The sequence below is a fragment of the Peromyscus maniculatus genome, chromosome 22 (genome assembly GCF_049852395.1).
Source record: "Peromyscus maniculatus bairdii isolate BWxNUB_F1_BW_parent chromosome 22, HU_Pman_BW_mat_3.1, whole genome shotgun sequence".
NCBI lineage: Eukaryota > Metazoa > Chordata > Mammalia > Rodentia > Cricetidae > Peromyscus > Peromyscus maniculatus.
Genome location: NC_134873.1, coordinates 48,514,731 through 48,529,791, shown reverse-complemented (window position 1 = coordinate 48,529,791; position 15,061 = coordinate 48,514,731). Strand labels below are relative to the sequence as shown.

Sequence of the window (15,061 nt, the reverse complement as noted above, 5' to 3'; positions counted from 1 at the left end):
GGTAGGCATGTTTTGATAGGTGCATTTCCCTCCTCTACACATTCTCACTTTTAGATGGTGTGAGAGTTTTTATTTTTTTCTTCCCAATGCCTTTGACTTAAACCCTGAAGAAAAGTGGAGGGGAATGAGTCACTTTAATCAGAAGGCTTTTCTAATGGCTAGAAATTGAGCAGAGGGAAGGGAATTTAACAGGAAGCAAGAAGAAGCTATTGGGAAATTTTGGAGGCGGACACTAAGGTGGAATTGCTTGATGGGATCTTTGACATTCAGAAGCTACATGAGGACACTAGAAATAACTCTTGGCTGAGTTATGTAACGATTTAAACAGCTGTCTCACTGCCTACCTTCGTGGTCATCTGTCTTGATAAGAAGGAAGGTAAACATTCTCCGTGATTTTTCCGGGAAGCATTGCAGTCAAGTCTTTTCATAGGAATCTCTAGGCATTTTTAAATGTCCCTTAGTATCAAGAATGTAGTTCACATTAGTGAACAGTATTTTATGTGTTTAGCCAACTAAGAAAGCTGATATTTTAAAGTTTTCCACTTAAGGCTTATTTCTGAAATACTGAAATACATGAATAATGCCATAGTACTTTAAAAAAAAAACCTGTTCATTTCCAGACGATAAAGATCTTCTATATTTTGAGGTTCTCCCATTCCTTAAATTAACTTTTTTTTTTTTTTTAATTTATAGTATACCTCTATGAGCTGTGTACTTCAAGTACCTTTGATTCTAAATAGGTCAGAGATAGTAAGGGGAGTGTTGGGAGGGGAAGGGCACTTAGATTACTTGTCTAGAAATAATACAAAGTTTCACCTCAGGCGACATTGCTGCTTCTCTGGGTAATCAGTGACTGTCAGAGTGAGAGATAACTCTTACTTCTTATGTGTTCAAAATCACAGGACTAACGGAGGTTCTGTAGTCACAGAATGGCCTGAGTGAGGTTACATACATACCTACTCAGTGGCTTCTAAGTTGAAATAGCTTTCTTAACTGTCAGTTGGAAGGTTTCATATATCACAGAATGCCTGATAGAATCACTTTATTTTTTTAATCAGAAATTGCATTTGACAGAATCTGATTTTTTATTTTGTTGATAACATACTGATTTTAGTGATGGGTCATGCTTTTCCTATGAAATGTGGGTAAAGAAGACGTGACAGTCACTTTAATGAGTAGTGAGTTATAGAAGAGGAAATTAAATCATGCAACCAGAGACAGATTGGTGGTGGTAATGTAAAATGGTTGATGTTTTTCCCCCTTCAGAGTATATATATACTTTTGTGTTTTGTAGAATTTTAATTTCTGTTTCTATTGATAGTTCAGATAAATACATTTTTCCTTAAAAGTTAAGTTTGGTTTACAAACTGAAAGATACGTAAATCTACAGTGTACAGCTTGATGAAACTTTATGAATGTTTGTACACACACCTTCATGACCACCATCCCAAAGTACCTAGTGTTCTGAACCTTTTCCCATCTGTTTCTTTCTGGTTTTTAAACATCAATGAATGAAATCATCCTGTAGATAACTATTGCCTTATTCCAGTAACTTTGTAACTGTCAGATGCACTGATACTTTTGCGTGCATCAATATAACTCATTCTTGGTGTTTCACAACATGATTAAAATGTATTTTACTTATTAATCTGTTGATGGATATTTGATTTGCTTTGACCTAATAATTTTTAGTCTGCTCCTTGTATGAATCATCTTTGAAAATGAAGTAGGTTATCATAGTGTTAGTTTCTCTTTTCTCTTCCCCAAATACACACGAAGGAGATTAGATGCTGCTGTTAAGTGTCCTCTGGGCTATTTTCTTCCCTTCCTTCTGAGATTTTGATTTTGGAACTGGAATTAATTTTCCAGCCTTCCAAATATTTTTATATAGAGGGCCTAAATTACTGTGAGTGATTTCAGCTAGCAAAATTTTTGTTACGTGTTGCTGAAGCTACAGAAGTTAGGAATGGATGAGATAGAGGAGCTTATAGAACATTGTTCGATGTCCTTAGTATAGTGTTTAAGTGGGGCTCTTTTGATTGGAAATGATGAATTGCTGGAAAATATTCTTTTACTGTAGCATTTGAGATACTTTTTCACCTTTAAGCTTCAGAATGTATGTACTGCCTTTTTCGGTAATATAAAGAAATTATAATACCTGTGTCATGTAGTGTTTTAATTCTGGATGTCTGAAAGCCAGGCGTGAAATTTCAGAGATTTAGGGTTTTAGTGTGAAGTTTTTGTTAATCTAGTTAGAAGAAGTCCTCTGTGTAACGCTCTCTAGCTGTGGGGCCATGTGCTTTAATTTCCTCGGCTCTCTTCCATTGTCTTGGTTTTCCCTCAAACTCTACTTTTTTGTGTGTAGAGTGTGTTTTCTGTTTACCATTTCCTCTGTGGCTCTGAAGGTTTTTAATTTCACACAATCCCGGGTGTCTGTCCTTGGTATTCTTTCCCATCCTTGGAAGTTTTAGGATGGTTGTGTTGAATTTCGCTGTCTTAGCTAGTCTCCGAGCAGCATCGTCCTGTCTCTGGTGTCACCTCCAGTCTCTTCTTCAGGTTCAAGTTCTTATTGCAGAGCTCTTGTACTTCTTTGGTTAGATTTATTCTTTTTTTTTTTTTTTTATATATATATAGTTTAATGTATTTTAATAGCAAACTTACAGGAACAGCACAGAAGACAGACAACATTAAAAACATGTACTTGCATGTAGGATAACTCAGAAAAGAATAGTGAATGGATGGAATCTACTGTATGATAAAAATGCTACAAACACCTAAATGGTTAGATTTATTCTTAAGTATTTTATTTTTTTGAAGCCGTTGTCTTCCTGATAGCCTCTCAGCATATTTGTCATTGTGTGAAAAGCTGCTTATGTTGATTTTGCATCAGGCCACTTTGCTGAAGGTATTCTGTTGTTCGAATCTTAGATGGTCTTTAGTAAAAAACCCAGGGCCAGATATTGGAGTGAAAGCTGAAAGATCAGAAAAGCAGAGCAGCCAGCCACTAGTTCTGACCTCTGCGAAATCCTCAGTCTAAAGAGAGTGAGTTCCTGTCTCCTCACACCTTATATACCTTTCTCTGCCCTGCCATATTACTTCCTGGATTAAAGGTGTGTGTGCTTCCCAAGCAAAGGCAGGAGATCTCAGTGCTGGGATTAAGGGTGTGTGCCTCACTGCCTGACCTCTATGTCTAATCTAGTGGCTGGCTCTGTCCTCTGATCCTCAGGCAGGTTTATTAGGGTACACAATATATCACCACAGCATTCATCAGTGCTGAGAGTTTTCTGGTAGTCTTCAGGGTCTTTCCTGTGTAAGAGCGTATTGTCTGCAAATGGGATGACTTGACTTCCTCCTTTTCATCTGTGCCCCTTTGTCTTACTGATTTAGTTCACTGGGCAAGGGCTGGATTGAATGAGAACGGAGGTAGGGGACATGCTTGTCTAGGTTTCTGAGTTTTTCCTAATTTATTTAGTATAATATTGGCTACAGGTTTGTTTTATGTGGGCTTTACTGTACTGGAGTTTTTCTATTTTAGGTTCTTTGAGACTCTTATTATGAAGGGGGGATGAGGCTTTTGTCAAAGGCCTTTTCTGTACCTTTTGAAATGATGAGGATGGTGACTGGCTATGATCTTCATTAATTTTTTTTTTCATTTTACTTACTTTTAACTTTTTGAGCTATGGTCTTGTTATATACCCCAGCCTAGTTTTGAATGTTCATTGATTTTTCTACTCCAGTCTCCCAAGTGCTGGGATTACAGTGGGGGTCCTTCACTTCTTATTTCCACCTCCACTGCTTACCCTAGACAGGAGGGTAGAGGGGGCTGAAGTTGCCTAATGTGCCTTCCCAGTTCCACATACACATACATCTCTGGTAAGTTAGTTTGCCCAGAAGGGCAGGTCTCTGTCACAAGGACTGTTCTGGGTGTATGTAATTGAAAACAATTATTTCCCCCTAGTGAATTTAAAAATGTCTGTTTTCTTCCAACTGTACCTTGAGAACTTGGGAGTTCTGTGAGCAAAGCCTGCAAGTATGAGGTCTACCTCTAGGCTTCTTTTTTTTTGGAGCTGAGGACCGAACCCAGGGCCTTGCGCTTGCTAGGCAAGCGCTCTACCACTGAGCTAAATCCCCAACCCCACCCAGCCTTAGGCTTCTTAAGTCAGTCTAGTTCTGCTCCTGCTGGGAACCTGAAACCAGATATTGGGGTGAAAAACCGAGAGATCAGGGAAGTAGGAGAAGCCACAGACAACTTCATCTCACTAACACCTCAGTTTCCAAAGAGACCTACTTCCTGTATACCCACATCTATATGCCTTCTGTTCTGCTCTCTCTCTCTCTGCCCAGCTACATCACTTCCTGTCTGTCTGTACAGACCTCCAAACCTTTATGGTTAGTGCTGGGATTAAAGGTATGTACCACCACACCTGGCTTTGTTCCCAGTGTGGCTTTGAACTCACAGAGAGTGCTGCCATCGCCTGACCTCTATGTTTACTATAGTGGCTGGCTTTGTCCTCTGATCCTCAGATAAACTTTATTGGGGTGCACAAAGAAAATATCACCACAAGCAGCTTTTGGGACACTTTTTTTTCTCCCCAGAAGAAAACAACTTTATTTTCCTTAACTCACAAAAACCAACACAGTTGGTTCAAGGAGGTCATCACTTGCCCAGTCTCAACGCTACAAGCCTCAGTGAATATCTACACAATTTTTTTGTTTTTGTTTTTGTTTTGTTTTTCGAGACAGGGTTTCTCTGTGTAGTTTTGTGCCTTTCCTGGAACTCACTCTGTAGACCAGGCTGGCCTCGAACTCACAGAGATCCGCCTGCCTCTGCCTCCCGAGTGCTGGGATTAAAGGCGTGCGCCGCCACCGCCCGGCACAGTTGGAACTCTTTCGTAGCTGTTCTCAAGCAGTGGAGCTATTAGAAAGGAGGTCTAGTCAGGGTCCACACTTGCACTGTCGGTTATGTAGAGCCCATTTCGAGCCCATTTCAATCTCTTCAGTTTCAACTTCTGGGTTAGATCAAACCATTTGCGATTCTGCACTGCCACAACACCTCGTTGAAGCCCTCACAGAGCTTGACGTCACTCTGGTTCTGGGCACACTCCAGAAACTGATCTCAAGAGAGCAAGGCCCGAGAGACTGCTGGTTCACCAGCTGGGTGGCCTGGGGCTCCTGGTCAGTGATGTCAGGCCTTGCCGGCTCAGCATCGCCAGCTCCACTGAAGCCCCCAGTGATGTCATGACCCAGGGTGGGCCCACTGCTGAGCCTACAGCCACACAAGCCGCAGTGGTGGCCATCTGGGCCGTCAGGCCTGGCTGCCAGGGGGCAGGTGCAGCAGCCGGTGAGCCAGCTGCAGGTGGGGCAGCTGCTGCTGGAGGAGGAGCTGCAGGTGCTTGTCTGGGAGCAGCCCTCATCTGAGGGGCCACCCAGGAAGAGCGGCTTCGGCTTTCACACGGCATCCTAGGTGCTTACACTCTCGGAGTCAGAAAACGACTGACTGCGAAATGTCCACCGGGACACTTTCTTTTTTAAAGCGATAGCCATAGAATAAAATGTATTGTGTTAACCACTTTCACGTGGCCCGAAGTTCAGTCACATTGTTTGTAGTGTCCACCTTCTTTCTGGTTTGTAGCTTAGAAACTTTAAAGTACTAACCTGCTTCCCCCTCCTGTAGGCTCTGGAAGCCAGCGTTCTTTTCTATTTTAGGATTTATTTATTTGTGTATTTTATGTAGATGAGTGCTTTACTTGCATGTATGCCTGCAGGCCAGAAGATCCCACTATAGATGGTTGTGAGCCACCATGTGGGTGCTGGGACTTGAACTCAGGACCTCTGGAAGAGCAGCCAGTGCTCTTAACCTCTGAGCCATCTCTGCAGCCCCGCCTTCTTTCTGCTTTTGACTACCCTGTGCACCTCTTAGAAGTAGGAATCATACAATGTTGAATGTCTTCATGGTCATGGGTGCTCTTCATGATGAGCCTTTAAAAACAGACTGACTTATAAGTTCCTCTTTACAGTGTAATCAGGTCACCAGAATTGTCTCGTGTCTTGAATTTGTGACCTGGGTCATTCATAATTTCTATTTGTCCAGCCCCAGAATAGAGGACTTGGACATGCGACAGTTGGGTGCATGGGTAACAAATAGTTTCAAACTGTTGGAAATGTTTATAATTTCTTCCAGGACTTTGTTCTCACATAGTCACTGGGAAATACTAAACTGCAGTAGGTGAATAAAGTGGTGTGTACACTACATGTTCTGTCTGCTAACATGGGCTTCATATAGATTAAGATTTTTGCTTGTGATTATCTCTGTGGGAAATGCCTTGTAGTGAGGGAGCATCTCCTCCCTCCCTCCCTTACTTCCCTCCCTCCCCCTCCTTTGTCTCTTTCACTGCAGAGTGTGATGAGTTACAACTCTTAGATTCCAGCCTCACCATCATGAAAAGAGTTTTGAGATTAGTTTTGAGATCAGATTAGTTCTTTTGAGTTCCTAGGTTTGCTTTTAATAAGTTTTGTGATGAAATAAGATCTGTTAAAAACAAGACAGCTTCTAGAACCCACTAGAATGTCTTCGAAGCAAGAATGTTTTTGTTCATTTGGAGAACTCTAGATTTATAACGCTGTTCAGAGTTTGGTAGAAGGTCAGTAAATATTTGTTGACTGAATTTATAACTTTTTTTGAAAGCCTTCCATGTTCAGTATGTTAGAGAAATAATAGATTTTATGTGTTTGAGAATTTGGTTATCTAGGATTCCTGATTTACTTTTCTTTATCTTTTTTACTAGATAATTAATTTAGCATTTTAAAAGTATTTGCCAGAGTGAACTAAGAAGAGATTACACATAGTGCTAAATTTCTGTGAGACACCAATTCACTTTAGTTTCTTTGAAGATGGATAGGGGTTTACAAGCATGTTGTAAGTCTATGATTTTTGTCAGCTTTTTTTTTTTTTTTTTTCTGAGACAGGGTTTCTCTGTATAGCTTTGCGCCTTTCCTGGAACTCGCCTTGGAGACCAGGCTGGCCTCGAACTCACAGAGATCCACCTGCCTCTGCCTCCCGAGTGCTGGGATTAAAGGTGTGCGCCACCACCGCCTGGCTTTTTGTCAGCTTTTAAGATGTGTTTTTTAACTGTCTTTGTCCGTATTTCTAGGAATAAAACAATCATATTCCTTTTATACTTGATACTTATATTCCAAAGAAAGCATATTGAGTTTTATAAGTAAAAGTCTTTATTCTTTTAATGTTGTTAGTGATTCCTTATAAGCCAGCCAGAATGAAGCAGAACCTGAGTTTTCATGAGCTTCACATTCTCCTCTAGGTGACAGGGAAAGTAGATATCACATTGAATAAAAACAGATTCTCTGAGATCAGAGTCTGAACTTATCCTTGTAGGTTAGATGTTGGAAAAAAGAATCTGTCCCATATCAGATACTTTGACATTTCAGGGGAATGAACAATAGTTTCTTACATATGACATTTCATTCCTCCGCAGTGCCAAAACATGTTTTGAGTCTAGGCAGGAGAAGGTATAGATGAGCTAAACAATATATATGTAGGGGTCATCTGATCGTTTTGCTGTGTTAGAGACAGGAAGGTGTGGTATTGTTTGTGTTGGGATCTGTGGAGTATGGGAGCAGAGATTGGAAAAGGGAAAGGTGGGTTCTTAGGCAGCAGACCCCCAGACGGCCTTACAGGTAGTGTGGGAGCCAAGGAAGCTTCTCAGAAGGTAGAGACATTTCTTGTGGAAAAAAGTGATACACAGGGTCCAATCTGAAATAGCTGAACTGTAGAGTGGGGCCAGACCAATGCTTGTCTAGGGGTATCGTTGATTTTCTAACCCCCGTGAAAGGTGCTTTGTGAAACACAAGTCCAGGAAATGCCGTGAATGGAGTTGTGTGGTATAGTGTTCTTGAAACCAGCAGAAATGAGGACCTAAGTTAGTGTTGAAAAGTGAGGACAGTAAATGAATGCAAGAGAATTTATAATGCATAGCATTGGTAGCTTATTGGGAATGGAGTTTTGTGGAATAGGAGGACTGATTCAGGTTCAAGGCTGTGTTTTCTCAGTATATGATGTTTAGGTGTTGCTGTGTTTCATTTGTCTACCTTGTATGTACTTTCATAAATTACATCCCCCATTGATCTTGTCTTAAATATATCTCCACCCCTAATTTGAATTTTATAATCTGTTTTGGATTAGAGATTCAAATTTATTAGAAATACTTCAGAACTGGGTAGTGGTGGCGCACACCTTAAATTGCAGCACTTGAGAGGCAGAAGCAGGAGAATCTCTGAGTTCGAGGCCAGCCTAGTGTACAGAACTAGTTCCAGGACAGCCAAGGCTACACAGAGAAAGTCTGTCTCACGGGGAAAAAAAAAGGTTTCTGACACAAAGAAAATTTTCTTTGAGATGCTTTATTTAAATAAAGGATATGTAGACTTTAAAATGTAAGCATCTTGACATATGGCAGAGTTAGTCTTTTATATCACCTCTTTACCATTCTCAACATACTACATTGTGGTATACTAACTTTGTATTTATAATATTTATTTAGGGTGGTGGACATTGAACCTAGGCAAGGCCTTATGTATATAGGCAAGTGCTCTCTCATTGGACTATACTCTGGCTCCATACTATACAATTATAGTCATTGTAGCCCTGCGACTTGAGTTAAAAGATATTACCCACACACCCCCATCACCTACCTATATACACCCACACCCACATACCCACACCCTTCCCCCACACCAGTGATGACGATCAAACCTAGGGCCTTAGCCTTATTAGGCAGATGTTCTACCATTAAGCTAAATTTTCAACCCCCAGAGATTTTATTACAGAAAAATTCTCAAGCATACCTCAACATAAAGAGAATAATATTATAAACCCCAGTGTACCTGTAGACATTTGGTGGTCTTGTTTTACCAATTTCCTTTGCCTGTGTGTGTGTGTGTGTGTGTGTGTGTGTGTGTGTGTGTGTGTGTGTGTGTGTCTGTATGTATCTATGTTTCCTGGACTATTGTGAAGCATTTGCCGGGAAGACACATCCTTTTATCACTAATATTTAGGCGTCTAATAGATAAAGACTCAGTTTTTCTTGCACACAAAATGTCATTTCTGGTGTTTTCCTGTAGTTTTCTTTTTCTTTTCTTTTTTTTTTTTTTTAATTTTTTTTTAAAGTTTGTATTTGCCTGCTTGTTTTCTTTTTGGCTTTTTCAAGACAGGGTTTCTTTGTGTAGTTTTGGTGCCTGTCCTGGATCTCACTCTGTAGACCAGGCTGGCCTCGAACTCACAGAGATCCGCCTGGCTCTGCCTCGCAAGTGCTGGGATTAAAGGTGTGCGCCACCACCACCTGGTGTCTGTTTGTTTTCTGAAGAGAGAAAGAAGTTCTGGAGTTGGAGTTATGGACTTGGACAGGTGGGAGGTGGAGAGGATCTGGGAGGAGACTGGGGAAGAGAAACCATGATCAGAATATAGTGTATGAGAAAAATATTTAAATAAAAGAAAGTTGTTTATGCCCATGTAGCACATCTCATAGGGAGGACAGTTTATTTGGGTCCAGATGTCTGTCTGTTTCATAAAAAGGATTTTCCCCCTAAACCAGATTGCTAGAGTCAGGTTCCAAACAAGTCTTGGCTATTTTTAAAGGACAGTCCCAGCAGTGTGAAGTGTTGTGTATATGCTATTCTAGGAGAGGGCTACTGTTTTGACAGTCCTGCTGTCTGGAACCTGGTTTTGCTGTTCTGTACAACAAGATATTAAAATAGCTGGTTTTATGATCTTTAAACAGAAGAGCTTCCCCAAAGGGTAAGAGTGGGTGTGTGTACTCCCACTCACCTAGAAGTCAAGAGCGGAAGCAGACGGCTTGACAAGGCTGATTGGAGGAGACTAGCGCTCCACACAGGACTCTGGACTGTGCATGATGCCAGACGGGGGGTTTATCTCTTTGAACGTAGGCTCCCCCTCTGTAGAATGTGGAATGGGTGATTTAAAAGTGACAGTTCCTAATTTGGGTGTGTTTATTTTACATTATCCTTGATTTTAACAGGACTCTCAGAGTTGGATTGGTGGAAACAATGAGCCACTGACCGGCTTCACGTGGCGAGGCGGCTGTGAAAGAGAAACCACAGGCATACAAGTCTGGAATGAAGTCTTTGTGATCGACAGACCTAATGGAACGAAAGTAAAATTCTGTTTACACTTTCTCTTTCCTCCTGTATGTCTTCATGAGCAATTTTCTGGTATTAAAATTGAAAACAGCAAAACTATTAATGTCAGGTGCTTTAATGACTAGGGTGTTAAAATGTATAATATATAAATGCTTTTCTTGATTTAATTACTTTTTTGAACTTTATCACTTAATGTATGATTTTTGTGGCATTTTTGGTGACCATTTTACTAAGTATTTTCAACTTACACATTCCTAGGTGGCTGTGCTGCTAATGGATACCCAGGGTGCCTTTGATAGCCAGTCAACCATTAAAGACTGTGCGACAGTGTTTGCTCTGAGCACGATGACTAGCTCTGTCCAGGTGAGAACGTGTGCCGTCATCAGTTCATCTAATCCTTCCTTTGCGTAACCTCTGCAAAATGCTTTTGATGGAAGAAAAAGGGATTAGAAGTTAGAGCGAGTTGTACTTACTAGTTACTTACATTTCTGTGTGTGCTTTTCTGGCTCATGGTGTAAAATTAAACACTTCACACAGATATAAGGGTGAAGTGAGTCACCTTTGCCTTATTTTTTATCATCATAGAACCAGGTTTTTATTAGCTCTTGGAGAATTCAGTGATCATATTCACTCCCTTCTCCCAGCTCTTCCCAGACCATCCCCACCTCCCTACCAACCGTGTCTTCATTTAAAAAAGTCAACAAACCATTCCGTCCCGTTTGTGCTGCTGATACATTGGGTGTGTGTCCACGCTCTGCCGCTTGGCTAACCTGTCAGAGGCCACACCCTTAAGGAGCACTGACTCCTCTTCCGGGAGCTGCCATGTCAGGAGCCCTTCAGCCAGAGGTGGACCTTGCTGCCTTCCTCCCCTCTGCTGGGCTTCTGTCTGGTCTGAGCTTGTGCAGTTCTCTTTTTGATGGAAAAGTTCTCTCTTGGCCTCCATGGACGCCTGGCGTGCATATGGTGCACGTACATATATTCAGGCAAACACTCGTACACATAAAATAAAAATAAATTTTTAGTAGAAAAGTTACTGGGTAATAACTGTAATTAAAATCAATTGTATGACTCCTTAACCAAAACAAAACACCACATAATTAAATAGCAATCTAGTTTTCTATTTGGCATCTTTGACAGTTCTTGATTATTTGAACTAAAGGAAATAAAAATGTAAGAATTAATATTTATTTAGGTTTTTTCAAGGCAGGGTTTCTCTCTGTAGCCCTGGCTATCCTGGAACTCACTTTGTAGATCAGGCTGTCCTTAAACCAGAGACATTCCTGCCTCTGCCTCCTGAGTGCTGGGATTAAAGGTGTGCATACCACTGCCCAGCAAGAATTAATACTGAATTTAGAAGTTCAGATGATAGTTAGAAATTGACAGCACTGCTTTGGTTTAGAGGGGGTACGTCCCCTGTGTATCACTACACTCAACTGTGCTTGTTCTTCTCCCAAGTCCCCTGTTCAGCTAGATGACCTCTGTATGATTTAGTGTTAAGTTGACATGTTTCAGATTGTGTTCCTTTTCTTTTTTGGAATCATTTGTGGTTGGTAACTCTCTGGCTCAAAAATGAATGATTGAAGTATGGTCTCTCAAATCCTGCTGGGGATAGTATATCAGAAAGGTGTCTGAATACGATAAGTTGTCCTTCCTGTGGTCGTTCATAGCCAACACTGTCACATGTCTTAGAACTTGGTGATTTCTGGTAATGTCTGAAACATCAGCAGTCTGTTTAGTCCCCACCCCTGTCTTTCACAACTTACAGCACCTGAGTGGGGAGAAGACTGGGTTCTTTGCAAAGAGGGGCTCTTTTCAGCCTAGTTCCTGTTAGAGCCAAGGATCTGTCCCACTCACTCAGCCATACTCGTGACGACCCTCAGAAATCCTGCATTTTTGTTCTTTTTTCTCGACAGTAGATCCTGAGAGGCAGCAGAAGCCATCTTTTTCTAGTTGTATTCCACATCTTAGCTCCTCAGTTAGATGATGCTAGCTAGGGCTTGCCTTTTTTACATTATAATGAAGGAGCTCTCTGTCCTAAACTTTGTCTGTTGCTATTCCTTGCTTTCTAGAACTTTTTGATGGTAGGAGATTTGGTTTTGGACAACTTACACCACTCATTTTCTTGACTATATAGAATGAGAATTTTACTTATCCTATCTCCAATGCAGTTGTTGTGTATTATAAGAGATGAGATCTAAATGAGAGGATGCATATAATACAATACTATTATTTGGTTTAGATAGCACACACACACTTCTTTTGTGAGGTGGGGGATAGTAATGGAGATTGAATCTGTGGTGTCGTGTGTGCCAGCAAACACTCTCCCACTGAACTATAGTCCCTTGGAAGGTGGTTTTCTTCCTTCAGTAACTTGTGGCTTCCAGCCCATGGTGGTTCACTTCTGTAACCTCGGCACTTGGGTTAGGAGCTCATGAACTATGTAACAAGAGCTAGTTAGGGGCCATCCTGGGCTACATAGCAAGAGGTGAAAATATTTTTTTCTTTTGGGCTGGTAGATGGATGACAGTTGATCATGTTTACTTTTTCAACAGATTCTTAGGACTTATTGAGTACAAGGCAGTATACTAAGACCCAATGATTTAAGATAGATAGCTGGTGCCAATCTCTCTTTGTTCTTACAGTCTATGCCTTACAGTGTTCTAAAAGTTTAGGCCCACATGGATAAGAATAAATTGGTTATGTTGTTAGCTCTTTGTATTTTAGATACCTTGCTGGGATTAACCAGTGACTAAGCATCCCCATTTGGTGTTCACTCTTGACCTCTCAAGTTTACCTAGATTATCACCTATTGGTTGTTAGAACAAATTGTTCTCCCTGGAGCGACCGCATTTACTGATGCTGAGTTCTGCCTCAGAGCTTGTGTCTGCGGGTGTCGCTGCAGGATCAGCCCTGGTTCTTTCTAGCGTCTGTCTGTCACGAGAGGACTGGACCTAACGCTCCCTCTCCAGTGTATCCTCTGAGAACGGAGAGCAGCCACTACCTGTTCTGCTCTGTCTTGGAAAGCCTCCAAAACATTCTAAAAAGGGCAATAGTGCCACCTACTGCTGCTTTTACTGGTTTCTGTGGCCTGGTGAAAAGTTCATGTTGCTTAGGCTCATCAATTCAAGTAAGAAGAGACCCTGCCATGTGTGAGAATGCATGCCAATAATTACTGCATGCGGGAATCTTAGCACACGGGAGGCAGGCACAGGAGAAGTAGAAAAGTTTGACGTCAGTCTGGGCTAAGTAGGGAATCCTTTTTCAAAACCCAAAACAGCCAAACAACCAAAACCAGACCCTACTGAATGAATATTTATTCTGTACCAAGAAGAAACACATTTTTCTAAAACTTTTGCCCCTCACATTTACCAACTTAGACAATGAGTGAAACAGTCTTTACCTCCCCCCATGAGTGTGTAAACACTCATGAATTTATTGCTCTTTCTTAATAAGAAAGACTTTCGATAGACCACTGCTTTCAATGGTGGCTAAGTGATTAATTTGTGCTGAGCTCTAAAAAAACCTTCCTAACTATAAGGGATTTTACACTCATTAAAACATTGATAAAAACAGAATACATTTTGTTTTAACAGGTATATAATTTATCCCAGAATATTCAAGAAGATGATCTTCAACACTTACAAGTATGTCTTAGAGAATATATGCCAAAGTATTAAAACTAATTTTTTTTACTGTAAATTCATGTTTAGAAGTCTGCAATATTTTTGAATTTTGTATGGCTTTAAAGAAACGGTTGATTGCTTGACTAGAGGGCATTTCTGATATACTTGATTCATTGGCCAGTAAAATGCCTGACTTTCAGATAAGAATAAAGATGCTGACTCACATCTACTAGTCTGATATAAACAATGTTAGAAATGACTTCTTTCAGGCTCTCTGGCAGCATGATTTTAAATAACTTGGTTTGATAGTTATTTACAGAGTATGGAAGACTTGCAATGGAAGAGATCTACCAGAAGCCATTTCAGGTAAGGAGGTGTTCTAGCATTTTTAAAATGTACTGGTGAGAAGCTTTAAGCCCCAAGGACATTACAAACTCATTTTGCACCAGAGTTTAAACAAACTATTTTGGCATATCGTCATCAGCTTGGTAGTAGTTGAAGCCCAACAGGACGGGAAAGGAGGAACGACTGGATTAGTTTGCAGTGCTTTACTTGGGGGAGGATACACCTCCTAACTGGATGTCATTTAACTCCACAACTTAAGACAGTGTGTCAGATTTGTTTTACACTCGATAACTATTAGAAAGTGTTAGAGGTTCCTATTTTGTGATGTAGTCCAAGTTGAAGTCCGTCTCCCTGCTAGTCTTCGTGTCGTATGGAAAAGTTTGGGTGGTGTGTTTTTTGAAGCAGCTAGCTTGCAAGCTGATATCCATACTGTTGACTGTAGTGAGCGGGAGAGAAGGATTACTGTGTTTGCCTACAGGTGTGTGGAATTCTTCTCGTGTGATCATGATATTAGTGGGTTTACATGTATTTTGCCTCATTTTTATCTGGCACTTCTGTTTTAGGCAATCATTTTTATGAAACTATTCCTTTTGTACATATTGGTGAAATATCCAAATATATTTAGATTATATCAGTTTTTCTAATCTAGAATCATTTATCCATGTAGGAGACATTTGCCAGTGTCTGGGAATACTTTGACTGTCACAGCTTTGAGGGGAGGGGGTTAATGCTACTGGCTTGTAATATAGAGGCCAGAAATACTTTACTGTTATGCAAAGGGCAGCATTGTACAAGTAATTATCTGGGTCAAATTGTTAGTGTGAAGAAATGGAACTTTGTATGGATAAAACATTTGTGAAGTGGTCTCTTTAATAGCAAAGCTATAACCAGTGTAGACTTAGGCATCTCGAAGTAGTTGTTCT

General features: G+C 40.7%; 1 protein-coding gene and 1 pseudogene across 5 annotated transcripts in view; one reads left to right on the top strand and one right to left on the bottom strand.

The window, feature by feature from the left end:
- Atl2 (atlastin GTPase 2) overlaps positions 1-15,061 on the top strand; it is a 48,315-nt gene that overhangs the window by 21,360 nt on the left and 11,894 nt on the right. For all 5 annotated transcript variants that reach the window (XM_006988345.4, XM_006988344.4, XM_076558924.1 and 2 more), the window contains 4 exons: positions 10,050-10,184; positions 10,429-10,533; positions 13,764-13,814; positions 14,103-14,159. In XM_006988345.4, coding sequence (XP_006988407.1) covers positions 10,050-10,184; positions 10,429-10,533; positions 13,764-13,814; positions 14,103-14,159 — 348 coding nt within the window. The remainder of the gene's footprint in view (positions 1-10,049; positions 10,185-10,428; positions 10,534-13,763; positions 13,815-14,102; positions 14,160-15,061) is intronic.
- LOC102926335 (coiled-coil-helix-coiled-coil-helix domain-containing protein 2 pseudogene) lies at positions 4,986-5,459 on the bottom strand (annotated as a pseudogene).